The 13195-nt window shown below is 44.6% G+C and overlaps 1 protein-coding gene across 1 annotated transcript in view; it reads right to left on the bottom strand.

Moving 5' to 3' along the window:
- Nfkb1 (nuclear factor kappa B subunit 1) overlaps nucleotides 1-13195 on the bottom strand; it is a 113624-nt gene that overhangs the window by 85222 nt on the left and 15207 nt on the right. Inside the window, exons 2-4 of the mRNA XM_032897276.1 lie at nucleotides 6229-6298; nucleotides 4945-4984; nucleotides 170-248 (exon numbers count right to left, since the gene is read on the bottom strand). Coding sequence (XP_032753167.1) covers nucleotides 170-248; nucleotides 4945-4977 — 112 coding nt within the window. The 5' untranslated portion in view covers nucleotides 4978-4984; nucleotides 6229-6298. The remainder of the gene's footprint in view (nucleotides 1-169; nucleotides 249-4944; nucleotides 4985-6228; nucleotides 6299-13195) is intronic.

The raw sequence follows: 13195 nt of genomic DNA, 5'->3' as shown, positions 1-13195 counted from the left end.
TTAAGAGTGTTTGTGGCTCTTCCAGAGGACCTGGGTTAGGTCCCAGGCACCCACAGAGCAGCACGTTTCCTTAGAGTAATTTCATATAGACTTAGTTTGGGTTGATCCACATCTCCCTGACTCCTGACCCCAAATATTATTTTTAAGGAAAAGGGGGTGTTTTTCTTACCCGTTGACAGTGGTATATCTGTTGAATATAATTCTGCATTAAATATGGAGTGAGTCAAAGCAGTATTCAAATGAAACATCTGTAAGGAAGAAAATGTGAATATTTTAATTTCTCTTCTTTTATTAATTAGTACACAAAGCTAGAAAACTAATCACAAAAATGAAAGCTAGAAATAAAAACCTAAAAATAGGAATCCTGAAATCAGGATTTTAATGTGCCTTTCTGGGACCTTCTTAGGCTGCTGTTGTGTGTGTGTAACTTAAGTAACAAAGGACTTTGAGGAGAATAACAGATATGGAGTACCCAATAGCCCGGTGGAACCCACAAGCTGTGCTCCTTCAGAGCCAAGAGAGCTTCAGGCATGCTGGGCCCTCCAGAAACGTTGGCAGAACGAGTGATCTGAATCCTGCACCCTCTTAGTAATAGGAGTAAAGTCACAGAGGGTGGGGAGATGGCCCAGCTGATAAAGTGACTGCAGCACAGCACAAGGACCTGAGGCCTGAGCCCCAGTACCCAAGTGAAAAGCTTCGTCTGCAGCATTTGTCTGCAACGCCAGGGCTGGGATGGTGGAGACAGGATCAGGTTTGCTGGCTGAGATGTCTACCTGAATCCACCAGCTCTAGGTTAAGTAAGAAACCTTTTCTCACAATCTAAGATGGGGAGCAAACCTCAGTCTCCACACACACGTGAATGCATACTCACAGACACATACATGCATGTAATCTTAGATATCGTGCTTCTGTTTTGATGATAAATATATTCCTTATTGAGCTCCAGAATTACAAGGTCTGAAAGAATCACAGGCAGGAGCTACACAACTTACAAAGTGACTGACAGTACAACTGAAAACACGGGGGAGCACAGAGCTCACTTTCCCCCACATCTATTTTCTTTTTTTTATTGAATATTTTATGTATTTACATTTCAAACGTTATCGCCTTTCCCCTCTACCATCCTCCCTCCCCCTGCTTCTATGAGGATGCTCCCACTACCACCTACCCTCTCCTACTTCAATGCCCTGGCATTACCCTACACTAGGGCATTGAGCCTTCACAGGACCAAGGGCTTCCTCTGCTACATATGCGGCTGGAGCCATGGGTCGCTCCATGTGTACCCATTGGTTGATGGTTTAGTCCCTGGGAGCTCTAGGGAGTCTGATGGGTTGATATTGTTTTTCTCTCTGTGGGGTTGCAAACCCCCTCAGCTCCTTCAGTCCTCTCTCTAACTCCTCCATTGGGGTCCCCATGCTCAGTCTGATGGTTAGCTGCAAGCATCCTCATCTGTATCAGTAAGGCTCTGGCAGAGCCTCAAAATAAATACCTGGACTTAGTAGATTATGGTACACTGAGCAATGGCTCCAAAGATGTCTACGTTTTACTCCCCAGAACGTAACTACTCCCCAGGACCTACCTACTCTCTAGAGCCTATCTACCTCCCAGACCTATGCTTTCTATGACAAAAGATGTATTGCACGTGGCATTGCCGTGGGACTATTAAATGACAGGATTATCCGGGACTGTCCAAATGTGCTACTTAGGAGAGTGGGAAATCAGAGGGCAGTGGGCCCATGCAGGCCAGAGTCTGGGATGCCAGCAGGATTCATCCAGGGCTACAGGCAGCCCCCAGAAGTTCAGAAGTCAAGAAAGAAACGCTGCTAGGAATGTAGTTCTGTTGGTGCCTCAACGCTCGACATTTTTTGTTCAACCCTACAGAAGATATTCGTGTTGTTTCAAGTCATAAGATCACGGTAACTCCCAACAGGAACAACAACACAACGAAGAGAACTGGAAGAGTGGACATACAACGTTTTGATAGAATTAAGCTCTGCCTCGGTAAGTTACTACTAGCAATGATTCCGAAAGGAATTGTCCCAGTTAGCTCATTTAGAAATTCACACTCATATTTACACGCTTCGTGTTTGTCTCGCTCTCCAGAGGTCACTTGTTGAAATGTTTGTGGACAGCATAGAAACCAAAGTATTTTCTTTCACTTTCCAGTTTGCAAACTGAAAATGAGTAATTTTTTGTCCTTATTAGTAACTCACTAGATATTCTTGGGCACCTCAAATCCTACTATGTCCAGTTAAATCAGGAATAAGAAGAGTAATGCTTACATTTGTCCATTACATTCGTGTGCGTGTGTCTAAGTGTGTGTGTGCATGTGCGTGAGTGTGAGCATGTGCGTAGTATGAGTGTATGAGTGTGTAAATGTTTGTGTGTGTGTATAGTATGTATGTATGTTTGTGTGTGTTGTGTGTGTGGTGTGTGTGTGTGTGTGTGTGTGTGTGTGTGTGTAGTGGTGGAGGTCAATGTCAGATTATCTCAGTAAGCACTTTACTCTTCGAAAATTCTCATTGGTCCCTAAAATGTGATGTTTAAATGGGAGTCTCTTCAAATCTATTTTTGAGGGATGCAAATTTTCAATTGAGGAGCAAAAAGCATGCTATATTTCAATCCTTAAAGCAAAGCTCACCCGTGCCATTCAGTATTTACCACAAAAGAAATACTGTATGGAAAACTATGTCTTACAACAGTAAGTTCCAGGTGACCATGTGTGAGCAAAGAGAATGACCTCGAAAGGAAATCCTTTGCTGTGGTTCTGCCTCTGTCTGCAGTGACTGGGCTGAGGGAGAAGTCCCACTAAGACAGACGCCCCGTTGCACGCAGCATGGGGTGTTTGCTTGGTGAGGCATGGAGAACAAACTCCAGTGTGGCTAAAACACTCAGGTCACCTCCCTGAAGAATGCAAACTTTAGAAAAGATAAACTTAAATAAAGCTCAAGACAGGAAAAAAACAAAACAAACAAACAACAAAAAAACCCAAAAAAATCCAAACTCAAAACCAAAAAAACTTAAAACGCCTTCAATGGCCTCCGCTCCCCCGACAATTGAACTATCAGAGCATGCCCACCCCGCTGATCAGTTCAGAACTGCCCACAGAAGATACTTTCAAAATGACTGTCCTCAGCAGGTCTTACTCTTTTGTGGCATAGAAGACCAGCTCTGGTTGATAAGATTTCCTGTGTATAGACAGGAAAGCATGGTTTGAAACCAAGCAGAAACAGCCCTCACGGTGGTGAGAGCTGGCCTTTGTTAGAAGAAGCGCATTAAAAGTGAAAGGTTAAACAAAGGGGTTTGGTCGTATGAGCTGCCAGGTGTCTTCTATGCTGCAATAAAAAAGGCGTTCTTAGGTTCACCCAGCATCGCCATCTTTACAGCACGGTGAGGAGCGGAGCGTGACCTGAGATGCTGTGCACGCTCACTCCACCCGGCTGAGTGAGAAGATGGCCACTGCAGCCCTCACTGCAGCTCCCGGGCTGTGTGACTATAGAAACACTGGGTCTCCCCAAAATATTTCATTTTCAGTTTTACTTTTGGCTGATTCTTTGCAAGCATAAATTTGGGAAATGGCAGTCTCGGATGTTCGCCACCAAAATTTAAATGTGAGATACTAACGAACGTTGTACCCGGGCCACCTTGGCGAATAGTGTCCCTGAGCTGGTTGTAGCGTTCAAAGCCCAGCTTAGACCTCCTTTTAAAAGTGATTGCTAACCTGTTCTTTCCCCAAAGGAACGAGCAGCATTCCTGCCCCCTGCTTCTGTCCCTCAGTGAACCAAGGCAACAGCCACAGACTATGGAAAGTGTGCTTCGGTTCCTCCAACTGCGATGTAGTCCTGAACTGAGTGGCTATCGCCTGTCTCTTCCTCTCTAGGATGCTAATGTTCTGCACGTAATAAAGTCTCAATAAATAGCTAAGGGGCAAACAGCGGCATTTTAAAGAATTTAACAGATTATCACAGCCCACTTCTACTATTGCCATATAATCTTGCTAGCGTCTAGAAACTGCTTTCAAGAGTCAATCCTATGCTCCACATATCCTGTGTGAGGAGAAGAGAAAGACATGGAAGTGTCAATCATCAGCATGGATTCGTCACACTGTCTAACATGTCTACGGGTTTAGAACTTTTTTTTTTAAGAGAAAAAGCTAGAGGGAAAGAGAAGACACAGATATCCTCCTGCCAGCCTCTGTCACAGCTGCTGGCACACCTATGATGACAGCGACAATGACGTGATGATAAACACTGATCCGCCCTCACAGCACGCTCACCCCCGAGGACTGCAGCGGGCTCCCCTACAGTACCTTTGAAAGAATAGATTCTGACCTCGGAGGTGTTCCTCCTTCATGTGACCTTATTTGGACATGCAGCCTTTGCTTAGATATCACTTAAGAGGAGTTCACACTACATGGAGATGGAGCCTCAATCCAAAGACCGGGGTGTTTATAAGGCAGAGGTGATGTTACCCCAAGATGTGGAGGAAAACCAGGCAACCACAGACTCTGGGACTGGTGTGACGCCAAGGATCTCTAAACACAGAAGCTCTATGAGGGGATCACTATTCTGCCTCAACTCTGAGTTCTCCCCTCCAGACCTATGAAAGGATACATTTCTATTGTCTCAAGTTACCAGGTTTGTAGCGATGTTAATAGCAGCCCATCTCTCTGAGCAGCAATCTTTTTTTACATACCAGTCATCACAATAGAGCACTGGGGTCAGACCTGTACCACCGCAACTGACAAAGTGGCTGCTTTCTGGCCTGTAGTATTATGCAAAAATACAGGTAAAAGGGCCCTCTCTGACCCTGGAAGAACAGAAAAACTGAAGAAGAAAAAATAGAGTAGTGTTTACTCATTTAGGGTTTGCTTGATACTGAGTTACTACTGTGGGTGGCCTGGGTGTGTTTGGAAATGAAGTTGCCAGTGAGACAAGGACTTACTTGCCCAGTTCCGAAAGGATCGTCGTCTGCCATGTTGAAGCTGTACAAAATAGAACAAAAGAAATCAAAACTGTAACTCCGGAGGGAACCTTAGAGATCCCATAACCCTGGCACACGTGCAGGGCATGGCTGTATTTCTATAGAGACCACAAATGTCTGCACGAAGCCTCGGAAGGAGGGTATCGTGTGTGCAGTACCTCCTTGGCATTTAACTCTCATAGTAGGGAGACCACAGGCTCTAAACCCTCTTGCTAAGTTTGCAGTGTCCACAGTCTGAAACAGCTGGTCCCGCCTTTGTGTACAAATCAGGTGCAGATGAAGTCTTGCAGCCATTTCTACTTTTAGTCTATCTACAGTTTATCATCCTATCCTTTTTGTGCATTTTTTCTTCTCGTGAACTCTGAGATGGTCTTAGAACTGTCTAGACTTGGTTGAGAGGCTGAGGAGGTCCTGATCCTGTTTTACATAACACTTGAGTGGGCATAACATGCCACCCTCTGTCCTCTTGTGAGGACCCATGGAAGTCACTCTGCCTTTGGCAAAGCGCAATGAAAATTCTGCAACTCCTAAAGCGTATACTAAAAACAAAAAACGACAAAACAAAGCAAAACAAAACAAAACAAAAAACCAGTGAGAATATCAACCCTGAAAATCTCAAATTTACTGAACTTGGCAAGCTATTAATATTACCAGCCTCAGCAGTCTCCAGTCACCCAGAGGCCTTGGCAAACATACAGAAACGTGCATTTGTACCCCAAAATCACACTCCATGCGGGATAAAACCCAAACGTAGAAAAGCCCTGACTTCTATCCCCTGAGGGAACAGACTCCGGATCACAGAACGAGGCTGTTGTGTGTGCCCACTGTGTACGTAGGCTGATGTAAGAAAGGAGTCTGGCTTATTTTCCCAATCCAATGTACTGTCTACTCTCCGTCAAAAGTCTATCTCGTACTAATGAAAACATCTCATTACATTCCCATAACTCGAGGCTTCATTTCCAGGGAAAGGCTCTTGTGCTGACGAATGCATGGGAGTCTCCGGAGCACTCCCAGGGGCACAGGGAGCACTCCCAGGGCCACTTGGAGCAAGGCCAGTGCAACTAAAGGAAAAGGAGCAGTTGTAAGTCCTCTGGAACAAGTTCACAAATGTTTGCGCAGGGAAGCCGGGTTGCTTAAAGCGAAGAAACACTTGAAAATGTTTAAACACAAGCTAGAGAGCTGCCTCAGCAGTTAGGAGAGCTTACTACTTTTGCAGAAGACCCGGATTCAGTTCCCGGTACTTACATGGGGCAGCTCACGACGGTCAAGCTCCAGTTACAGGGGGCCGACACCCTCTTCTGGCCTCTGAGGGTACCTGCACACATAAAGTATACATAAACGCATGCAGGCATACACGAACACGTAATTTACATGTACACACATATTTAAAAAGAAAGCATGTGCTGGGTATAGTGGGACATGCCTTCAATCTCGCATTTGGGAGAAAGGGGCATCTACTTGATGTCTTTGTGGTAGAGGTTAGCCTGGTCTACATGGTGAGTTCCAGGGCTACACAGTGAGACTCTTATCTTAAAACAAAACAAAACAAACAAAACAAAAACATCCGAGCAGCTGCAACTGAACATATTTCTATCCAGGCAAATAGTTAAACAAGGGAATTTTGACTTGATAAAGGGGTATGAAGTCATTGAAAATACCAGGGTTCTGCCACTGCCTGGTATGTGGCTTTGGATACTAATTAATTTCTAAAGTGTTTTACACCATCCGTATGACCCTAGGTTTTCCATTAACCCGGGTGATGCTATTCTTTCCTAACGATCTGAAGACAGTCTTCTAAGGAGGAGGCAACACTATTGCTTTATTAAACTGTCCAAACCCATTTAGTACTTTTATGCCATTAATTCTGTGTATCCCTGAACAAGGACGGCACCAACAGATACGCTAATGTGAAAGGGAGATAGCTCAGGGGGTCTCAACCCTAGACTAAGAGCTACAGGCACACACGGAATGCTGAGAGCATTCCCCAGGTTATGTGCACACTGATCAGTTATTCAATACCAGTGGAAACATTCATACAAGTAACATTATACGGATGGAGCAGACTGGGTTCCTATTTTGTACTTAGGAAAAGATATATAGAGCTAGAGAGATGACTCAGTGGTTAAGAGCATTGACTGGTCTTCCCAAGGTCCGGAGTTCAAGTCCCAGCAACCACATGATGGCTCACAACCATCTATAATGGGATCTGATGCCCTCTTCTGGTGTGTCTGAAGACAGCTACAGGGTACTCATACATGAAATAAATAAATCTTAAATACACACACACACACACACACACACACACACACACACAATCAATTAAAGAGAAAGAGGCCGTGGAGTTTTGAAAGAGAGCAAGAAGGGGACATGGAAGGACATGGAGGCAGGGGGAGGGGAAAATGATATAGTTATACTTTAATCTTAAAATTTTTCTTTAAAATTAGACTGTTTTATAGAACTTCAAGTGTGGGAATTTAACAAAAGGAAGTCTCAACTTGGAAGATTCAACTCCAGCCGCCTCACTTGAGAGATGGAAGGGAATCCTCCTGGTCCACGCCCTAGACAAAGCCCTAATGAAGATGGCTCCACCTTAAACATTGACAAACCACCAAACCGGGCAGCTTGTCATCAGTAACACCCTCTCCTAAGGTCTCTAGATCATGTGTGTCTAAGAACTCAAGGTACTAAAGAAGCTCACGGAACACTTGGTGACTTAGAACCTTGACGTACAAAGCCCTGACCATTACTGAGGTATCAGAAGAGAACAGCGGCTCCAGCGTGATGTAAATGCTAATTTATAATTTTAAACTAAAATGTCAATTGGAGAGGATGAATCACCGAGTGATATTTGCATTGATTGCAAAAGCAAGTTTTATATCTAAAATGTTGAAATCTCAACTAAGCCTTTGGAACTGGGGATTAGAAAAGCAGAGGGGAAAGTCCCTTATGTACCCCTGCTTCCTCGGCCTTCCCTCCCCGCCCCCCACTTTCCTTTTGCTCACTCCTGCGCTTTTGAGGAAGGACCTTGAGACATAAAGGGAGCCAAGCCTGGGTCTCACTTTCTGCATGTGTCTCCCTCAACCAGGAAACTACTTTAGAAAGATCTTCACGGCACCTAAAGAGACACAGGAAACGTAGCTAGGTCCCAAAAAATACCCAGGGAGATGTGTGTTTCACACAAAGCACAATGTAACCAAAGCAGCCAAGTCCTGGGTATGTGACATATTCTATGAATGCCGAATGGACGGCTTCCTGCATTCCTGTGGCGATCTTCCTAGTAACTCAATCTGACACAGGGGCTTCTTGGTGAAGCAGCTGGACCGAGTGGAGAAATTCTAAAGCCATGGGTGTGTGCTGCGTGCCATCGAGGACAAAGTTGGGAGCTCTGCTGCCAGTAAATGTATAGCATCGAGGCTCAGAAATATAGGCAGTCTGAGGCCCTGACTCACTGTAAACACCACCACCACCACCACCACCACCACACCAACACCACCACCACTACCACCACCACCACCACCATTAACAACAACACCACCACTACCACCACCACCACCAACTCTTTCTGTTCTGTTAGATTTCTTTGGGGGAAAGAAGCCCTCTAACTTTTTCAAAACCATTAAAATGATATCACAATCCACGGAGAACCACAATTTGCATCTTGAAAAGTAGACTGTCTTTCCAGATGCCAGGTAGAAGGTGCCCTTGGAAATCAGGGCACCTTGGGGTGTGGTGGCATGGTGGCTCAAAATTGTAGGAATCATAACAGGTGCCACTTAGGCGTAATTCGAATGTACCATTTTTTTAGCAATAGGGGTAAAGTTACTGGGAAAGGGGACTTTTCCGCAACGTTTTCGTTTTGTACACTGTATGGACAATAAGTTGCTAAAGATAAAATTGTAAAATATGTTAGAGCTTCTTTTTCATAAAGAGCTTTATGAAGAAAACAATGTAAGGGCTATGGCTATATACAGTGCATCCCATGTAAAATATTCCAAGGGAGTAACTTCTGCAAGTCAATTTTCAGGAGTTGGTGATGTGCTCTGGTAAACTTGTTCGCATTATTATTCTACAACTATAAGTCAAATACTATGGAATTGTTGTAACAATGGGGAGATCCGTATAGTGACATGGAAATTTATCTAATATATATTAGAGATATATTATAATAGAAAAAGAGGCTGAGTCAAAATTTAAATCATTGAACTTAAGAAGTTCTGACATTGTTAAATAAAATATGAAGTATGAATAAGTCAAAATTTCTAATTATTCCTGACTGCTCTTCAGAAGCGTCCCCCTTTCTGTGAGCCCGTGTCTGACAGTATGTCACAGTAATGATGAATGCTGGCCATGGACTTACTTCTTTTCAGAAACGCTGACTTCTGAAACGCTGCCTTTTTTTTTTTTTTTTTTTTTAAAGAAATCAATGTTACTGTGTATGCTACCACACTGAGATTTACAGAAACCGGTTTCCCACTTCTTTCATTTTCAATATTATTTCACTGGGAGCATCGAGAAAATTACGTAGAGCAATGCAAGCATGTCTGGCGAATGCAAACCTGAGAGCGTGTGCAGATACCCATTCCTAATGGAATGTCAATCTAATAGGCTAGCAGATCCACGGAAAACACTCAGCTTGTTAATTCATGCGAAGCTCATTAATTGAGTGGGAGATACAGAACATATGTTAACTCATCAGGCAGTCTAATAAATATCTCATTCATGATAAATTACAGAAAGAATGTTGCAAGTTGTAGAGCTTTCATTGTCCTGAGAGAGACACTGCCTCATATATTTGACTGCTTAGTCACCAGGGAGTGGCACTATTTGAAAGGATTAGGAGGTGTGGCTTTGTCACAGGAAGTCTGTCACCGAGGGGGAGCACTGAGCTCTCAAAAGCCCACTCCAAGTCCAGAGTCGGCCTTTCTCTGCCTACAGATCACGATGTAGTAATCTCAGCTACCGCTCCAGTTCCTGCCTGTGTCCCCCTGCTCTCTGCCATGATGATACTGGACTAAACGTCTACCACTGTAAGCAAGCCCCCAGTCAAAGGCTTTCTTTTAGAAGACAGATACACTTCCCACCTCTGTTCACCGACACTCTACCATATTTGAGTCTGAAGCAGTTGTATGTCACTGCCTTATAAATTGTTTGTATTTTCCCCGGGGGAAGAGGTGGATTTGGAAGTCATTCTCTGACATGCTCTGGGTTGACAGAACCAGATGGCTGGTCCTACCACCTTCTAGAAGTGATCCAAATATCCTGGAAGGCTCAGGATTAATCCAGGGACAATTTACCTAATCCCAGGTGTCAGTTAAACTGAGAAGGAGGAGCCGAGCGAGGGCTCTGGCCTCAGGACAAGTGCTCTCCTGTGCATGGAGGGGGAGCCAGCTAAGCTTGACGGGCTGTTTCCCATAACCAAGGAAGCGTAGGTAATGTTCGCATACTCCGCTTGCTATACTGAGCCCAGAAAATGTAGTCCACGCGGAGAACTAAGCTTTAGAGAAAATGAGTCATTTGCTCAGGCTGACAGACTAGAGCTGGCTTCTCTGACTGCACAGCCTGTGGCCTTTGTACTAGCGTAACGGGCGATGTGATTTCCCTCTTGACATGAGCATTATTCATTTAAAGACATCTTTGCTCCGAGCCTCTCAAAAGTTCTGGCTGGCTGGAACTAGTCTACTCGTAATATGAGCTGCTAGGTAGGATCTTTTCTTGAAGGATTTATTAATTTTTATCTTACGTGGCTTGAGTGTTCTGCCTGCCAGCAGGAATGTACGCCACAAATGTGAGGGCGAATGGCAGAGGCAAGAGGGGAGTGTCAGATGCCCTGGAACCAGAAGGTTGTCAGCCACCATGCGGGTGTTAGGAACCAAACCTGGGTCTCCTGCAAGAGCAGTAAGCGCTACCAATTGCTAAGCCATCTCTTCAGCCGTGTTAAGTAGGAGATTAAGCACCTGGGTTACTCACCTGTGCTGGTGGCCGGTGCTGGGATGGGGGTGGGGTGGGGATGGGGTGGGGTGCTGCCCGCCATGATAACTGCTAACATTCGAGCCTTTACTGTTGTTCTTTGTTTGTTTTCAGATAAGACCCTCTAGAGAAGATGGCAAAGAGCTGGTTTAAACCAGCCACACTTGCCAACTTCCTCTTGTACGTGATGTAGAGTGATTTTTGCTTACTATAATCTTGTTATGGTGAATTCTCCATAGTTGAGGCACTCTGCCAATTTTGTGCATGCCAGCACACGAAGTAGCATGCTGTCATGGTGACTGGAGCAGGAAAAGGCTCCCTCTGTGTTCACTGAGCACTCTTCAGCCTTCGTGCACACATCGTCCAGTCAAATTCCTTTGTCTCCTTTGGGGAGATGCACATTAGGAGTCTCAACGCTTTCTTTCCTTGTTGCAACATGCCTTCTTTCTCGCTGGTCTCATGAGTGTGCTTTCTGTCCCTACATCTATTACCTGGTGAACCCATGCAACTCATCTACAGAGTGTAGCCTGAAGAACAGAACAGGACCTTACAATGCATGGATTTCAAATGAGATACCCACAAGGCAATCCGAATGGGAAGGTAAAAAATACCAGTACTAAGTCAAGTGACACTTTAAAAACAATCCCTAGGGCACGTTTCAAAGGATAGAAAAGAGAGGCTGGGGGAATCTCTCTCAATAGCCACAGTTACTAAACAAAAAATGAAAATATGTGTGAGTTTCATCATCAGTGCTGCCAGAAGCAGATCTGTGGTACTTGTGTACGCCATGGTCTGTATCATGGGGAAACCATGCTTGAAGAGGTACCTGGGTGTTTTCTGCCCTTCATTAATCCACCAGAAAGTGGTTCTCCTACCCTGTTGGTTTCCAAAGAGACAAAACCACACAAGAGAGGCACAGTCTGAACTCAAGAGTTTATAGCTGTGGGAGGCTCACAACAATGGCCACTGCTGTTTTATGTCCTCACAACACAGGGACAAAAAAAAAAAAATGACATCTCTGCTCCTTGAATGTCGTCAGGCCCATGGCAGGCACTGACCAACAGGAGGATGCAGAAATGAGTCACGAACATGGGTTTCAAGAAACTGTGCAATGACCGGATTTTCTTTCCTGGAAGGGGAAGACCCAGCCAGCCCAGAGGAGGATGAGAAGCCACGTGTGGAGTGGAAAAGAAGCAGAGCCAAGACGTCCCAGGCTTCCCACAGTAGTAGAGCGGCTGAAGCACTCCACAGATCAGCCAGACAAACACCACAGACAGCCACAGGTTTACAAGAAGTGGGGCATGCCTGTGTTTCTACGCTTCTCTGTGATTTCCTTGGCAGCAAAGGCCAGCCAATCTGAACAGTCAGTAAATAGAAAGACAGCAGCCTAAACAATGCAGCTGGGTCGGCGTCATGGTAACAAGAGGGCATGTGGGCCCTGGGTTAATTATCGCGGCAATTCAGTATCATGACTTTAATTACACTCTTAGTCACAGCGCTGTACTTTGCACCGGCTTTTCTCCGTTGGCTACTGAATTCCTAACTGAACAAAAAATAAATGAAATTTTTTTTAAAAAAAGAAAGAGCAAAAACAAGCCGAAAACCAAAAAACAATTAACCCAAGATATCCAAGGTACGAGCCCAAACCCTGTGACATAAGTACATGATTAGCACTGTTAAAACTGTCACAGTGTACGCAGTAAGGAGCCACTGTTAGCTTTAAGTAATGGTGTCATTATCAAGCAAGTTAATGATACATTAGATCCCATCAACTCTAATGTCTACTGTTTATTACTGACAACAAGCCCAACTCCTGACTTTCTCATTTCTGCAAATGTAACCTTCTCCGACCAATGCAGTTAGTAGTCTCGTCTCTTGCTTCTTTCCTCACGCTGTTTCTTGTGTATGCACTTCCTTTCCATTTCCACAGACACACCTTATTACCTCACTCTGACAGAAGCAGCTTTTCGACTGCTCTCCCCCATGGCAGAGTTTCTTCCTGCCTTGGTGACTTTCACTGCCAGGTGCTTTACACAATGAAGTCCAAAGACCAGGCACTCAGCATATGATAGTATTGTATTGTATTGTATTGTATCGTACACAAAGCACCACAACTATCACCATGTTCCAACACAAACACTTTGCTATAAGGAAGTCAATCATTAGGAGATGTGTTGCTCAGCCAGCAAGATGGGTCTGCAGGTAAAAAATACCTGCTGTGTAAGCCCAAGGACTTGAGTTTAAT

Source organism: Rattus rattus, chromosome 3 (genome assembly GCF_011064425.1).
Source record: "Rattus rattus isolate New Zealand chromosome 3, Rrattus_CSIRO_v1, whole genome shotgun sequence".
NCBI lineage: Eukaryota > Metazoa > Chordata > Mammalia > Rodentia > Muridae > Rattus > Rattus rattus.
This window is presented reverse-complemented; position numbering and strand designations above follow the sequence as displayed.